This window comes from Lathyrus oleraceus, chromosome 5, assembly GCF_024323335.1.
Source record: "Lathyrus oleraceus cultivar Zhongwan6 chromosome 5, CAAS_Psat_ZW6_1.0, whole genome shotgun sequence".
In the NCBI taxonomy this organism is placed as follows: domain Eukaryota; kingdom Viridiplantae; phylum Streptophyta; class Magnoliopsida; order Fabales; family Fabaceae; genus Lathyrus; species Lathyrus oleraceus.
In genome coordinates this window covers 458,601,240-458,605,754 of record NC_066583.1, presented here as the reverse complement: position 1 = coordinate 458,605,754, position 4,515 = coordinate 458,601,240, and the positions used below count along the sequence as shown (strand labels likewise).

At 35.4% G+C, this 4,515-nt stretch overlaps 1 protein-coding gene across 1 annotated transcript; it reads right to left on the bottom strand.

The window, feature by feature from the left end:
• Positions 1-458: 458 nt before the first annotated feature.
• On the bottom strand, positions 459-3,830 carry LOC127085415 (probable xyloglucan 6-xylosyltransferase 3). Its single transcript, XM_051025931.1, has 2 exons — positions 3,051-3,830; positions 459-1,648 (listed from the first exon to the last, which is right to left on the bottom strand). The coding sequence occupies exons 1-2, from the start codon at positions 3,578-3,580 to the stop codon at positions 823-825; spliced, it is 1,356 nt and encodes a 451-aa protein (XP_050881888.1). The 5' UTR covers positions 3,581-3,830; the 3' UTR covers positions 459-822.
• Positions 3,831-4,515: the final 685 nt, after the last annotated feature.

Sequence of the window (4,515 nt, the reverse complement as noted above, 5' to 3'; positions counted from 1 at the left end):
AAATAAGTTAAAGGATAAAAATGTAATTTGAACTTGTTTCACAAAAATGTTATTTAAAAAAAGTATATATTTTTAAGATTAAATTAAATATGGAGAAAGAGTTCAAATTTACATTATATTCAGCTAGACTTTTGCATTTTTCTAATATTTGAGTCATGTTCTACTTAGAATATCTGTTAGAAGAATTAAAGCACATTATAAATATGAAAATGATTCTTCCAAATAGCTGAATAGAAACTACTTTACAATCATGTTGACAAAGTTGAAAAACATATTTGTTTCCTCACCCTCTATCATGAACATTAGCATTTCAAATGTGCTACCACTGGTATGAGCAGAAATAGAAACCAGTGGTCACTCATGTTATACAATAAACTACTGAATTTAACGGGAAGTGGAATAAATCCATGAATTTGCTGCGCCAGAGAAAGGAAAAAAACACACAAACATGCTCAGTATACAGCAGATCAGTAAAAAAGTACTGATTACTCAAACATGATTCCGAAAAATAACAACTTGTATGAAAGAATTTTATCCTATATGGTGTTCCTATTAACTTACCAAGACAATAAAACAAAAGAGAAAAAGCTACATGTTTCACCATCTTTGCATCGTATTCCACTTATAAATATAGCCTATGCATTACCACCCCAGACATGTTACTTTCCTCATGGTTTTAAATTACATTCTGGAACCTCTGCATCATGAATGTTTCAGGTGAAACCAAATATCAATGTTTCTCTAATGTTGTGCCAGCAATTGAGGTTGTATTGACTGCAATTATCAACCATAATACCAAAAACTGCAATTTGAAACCTTAATCTAATTTCTTGATTCCACCTTGTCTGTATGTTGCCTTCGTATATCGAACTGGTCTACAAACTCCAAAGGAGTAATCGTCTCATTCCTGATCCGCTTGATTTTAGGGCTTAACAATCCACGGTGCCTAAACCCGTAGAGCTTAAGCACTTGATTATCGGCAAAATTGTAAGCCCTCTCCATGCTACTAAGGCATCTCTCCACTGGATAATCTCCATAACTCCCACAAGGCTTACACCCCACAAAATGCGTTACAAAAGGCCACCTCTCATCCCCTAACCCTGGATGATACTTCTCCATCATCTCTTCATACCGATCGACCAATCCAGCCCAATAACCATGTAAATAAAAAGAATTCTCAAGAAATACCTTTTCCATCCATTTGTCCTTCTTTGACAATAATAAATATATCAACGCCGATTGATCGTCAGCCTCAAATGCAGGCCTTCCCTTGAGATTTGCTGTCAAAATCTTTCCAGCCTCCTCCCGAATTGGTCCTTTCGGGCCCATGGGGGCCCAAGCATCGAGCAAATCCAACGACCATTGGCAATTGCGAAATAAAAAGCTCCCCGTGTTCACTGCAATCCAAGAATTCTGCTCGAACAACAAATCAGGATACCCATGAAGAATCAGATTATAATCATTATATTTACTCATGGGAAGCTCAAACACCATGTCCGTAAAGAAAGCGTCGCTGTCCATCCACCAAATCCACTCCACCTCAGGGTGTGATAACATGAGCCTCCGAATCATGGGCAATTTGGCCCAGTAACCTGCAAGCTCCATATCCAAGTGAGCCATGTTGTACACAATTTCAATGCCATGCAATCTGCAGTAGCATATGACAGATCAGAATATAATACATAGGCTTTATTATATCTGTAGTTAATGCAGATATGTTCAGAATAAGTTCTAATCAACTTCAAGCATTTTAGAGCAAACAAGTTTCTTCACTTCAGGAAATTTTTCTGTAAACTAAGATCCGCTTATGGATAAATTAAATAAGTTTCTGAAAGCTAAATTCAACTTAAAAGAACAGCTCATAATTAAAAAATTAATAATTATTTCTAAATTTATTATTTCATTTTCCAAAAAACGGATACAAACTGCTAATCTTACATATTAAAATAGGCTAATTCTGCTGTGCATAACTGATATTTAGGTCTTGTATCATGCACAAGTTCTTTTCACCATTAGATCATTAAGTCATGCCATATGTAATGATGATATACATACCACACAAAGTCTACTCCATCTTCTCCCCCTCCCTGACTTCAACGGTTTTTTTGTCCCAAACCCACCTAACGAGAAACACATAAATTAATACCGTGGGAAGATCTATCATGGGCACACCACATTAGGACGAATGAAATTTCTTCTAGTTTATTCAATTGTTTTTTTTTGTTTTCTGCCGATCATGATACATGTCACACAAAAGCCTGACTTCTCTTTGACTCTTCACTTCCCAGAAGAATCCCACTAAAGCATTTTCAGTGTTATTAAATGGTGGTCATGTCACAACAAAGTTTTGGACAACTGCCATAGGAAATTTGTGAAGGAATTTCTGCCATGGCGTGTTTATATGACAGATTTTTGGCCTTCCACCGTCGACAACATTAAGCACTTTAATTAATATTTTATGAATTTGAAAAACATTAAAAGCCTAATGATATAGGGATTGGCAATAAGTTTCCTATGGAAGCAAATTATAGATATAGATGCATAACGGAACCATAGGACTATTGTGTACTATTGATACATTAGCACATGAAGTTATGAATCAATCATAACCAAGCTGGAAATTTCCATAAAAAATAAACCAATACAGCCATGCTAGAATAAGAGGGCAGAGAAGGGGAAGGAGAGTGAGTAGATATGATGTGATGGCTTGGTGTTTTTAACAGATGAAGCATAACATGAAAAAGTAATTAGGTTTACTTTGCACTAAATAACAAGTTAAATCAAATATAAAAGAATACAAAAGACAAAGTTGGATTTTGAATGAGCTTGATCTAAATTGATTCCGTCAAAGTCTAGTATCCAAATCAAGGAAACTAACATAAACATTAAGCACTAATCTACTAACATTTGCCTATAAAAATTAGATTTCAAAGAAAAATCAGTTTCAACTCCCAGCAATTTAAAAATTTATGTACTTTTAACTTATAATGTGCAAACAAACAAAATTGAACATTACAATACAAAAAATTGGAGGCAGAAACAACACTAACCTGCAATAATCGATCTTATTCTTAATAGATTTCAAAAGATAATGATCCCCAATAGGATTATCACAGGGTTTGGGCGGCGAACCCGTAAGAAGCAAGATCCTCGGTTTCCCTCTAACAAAATTAGGGTATTCCGGGTTCTTATCAAGCCAACTTCTCCTCTCCGTATCCCAATTCCGGATCTTAGGACCAAGCGCATACGTTTCATTGAGACTCAAAAAAGTCTCGGTCTGATTCCGATCGGCCGGATCGGAATCAGATCGGATCTCAGCGAGAATCCGGTTAGTTTCCTCGATAACATTCTGATTAACTGCGTCGTTTTGCGAAGTTCCGAGATTAACACCGATAGTGCCACGTAGGACGAGAATGGTAACGAACCCGCAGAGAATTGTGATCTTGATGTTGTTGAATGTTTTCTGGATCTGACGTCCACGTGGCAGTGAACGGTTTCGTGAGGTCGTTGGTGTGGTGGTTGGTAATACTCCTCCGACGCTGGTGGTTCTCTTTTGAGTTAAGTGGTTTTCTTGCCCCATAACGCTATGTTTATGTGAGGGTTGTTAGAGATTGGTGATGGTGTTCATGGTAATGGGGATTGATCGAGAGAAGTGAATGAAACAAACCCCAGAGAAGGGAGCGTGTGGGAGGTGGTGTATTAAACAGTGTGAGAGTGAAGGGCATTTACGGCACCGACTTTCTTGTTTTCACATTCTTTTTATCTTTGTGTGTGTTGTTTTCGTCTTATTTTGTGCAAGTAAACAGACAAACCGTTTTTTTTAACTAGATGAAAACAAATATCGGTATTGAACTAATAAGTGCTCGTGATTTGGGGGGTTTTACCAGGTAGGCAACAGTTATACCGATCATCTCCATATTTGGAATGAAATGATGTTATTACCATTTTAGTAAAATAGAGTAAAGGTTAAACTTAAACATAATTATTTTTTTTTGGATTTTTTATTTTAAATTGTAAAGTTTTGGACTACTCTATAATTGTAAAATAGAGTAAGTTTATTATTATTATTATTATTATTATTATTATTATTATTATTATTATTATTATTATTATTATTTTGAACTTCTATCAGATATGTTTTTTTCCTAAGTAAAGAATTGCATTAAAATCAAGCATTAGTATAAAAGGAGAAATTAATATTCAATGAAACAACCGGCCAAAGAAGGAACAAGTGACCCATCAAAGACAAATTATTGATCTCTAAAGTCAAGTTGAGCCAATTATAAATATTATCCAAAATCGAAACCACAATCGGCCAAAGAAGGAACATATGTTGATGCGATTCTTTCAGACCCAAGCAGAGCAGAAACACCAAATTATGCTGCCCAGACAAAACATTCCGCTTTGCTAACTCATCCTTAGTTTGAAGCCTATTTAAGATGAATCTCCATGCAAAAGTTTGGATATTTCTAGGAATGTTAGACAACCAAATCAACTTAAAAGTTCTTTCTTTGA

Excerpts from the sequence above, each read along its gene's own strand:
- LOC127085415 (XM_051025931.1), bottom strand. The coding sequence starts at position 3,580 with ATGGGGCAAGAAAACCACTTAACTCAAAAGAGAACCACCAGCGTCGGA. Across the intron at positions 1,649-3,050 it reads AATAAGATCGATTATTGCAG|ATTGCATGGCATTGAAATTG; the intron begins GTTAGTGTTGTT and ends ATGCTACTGCAG.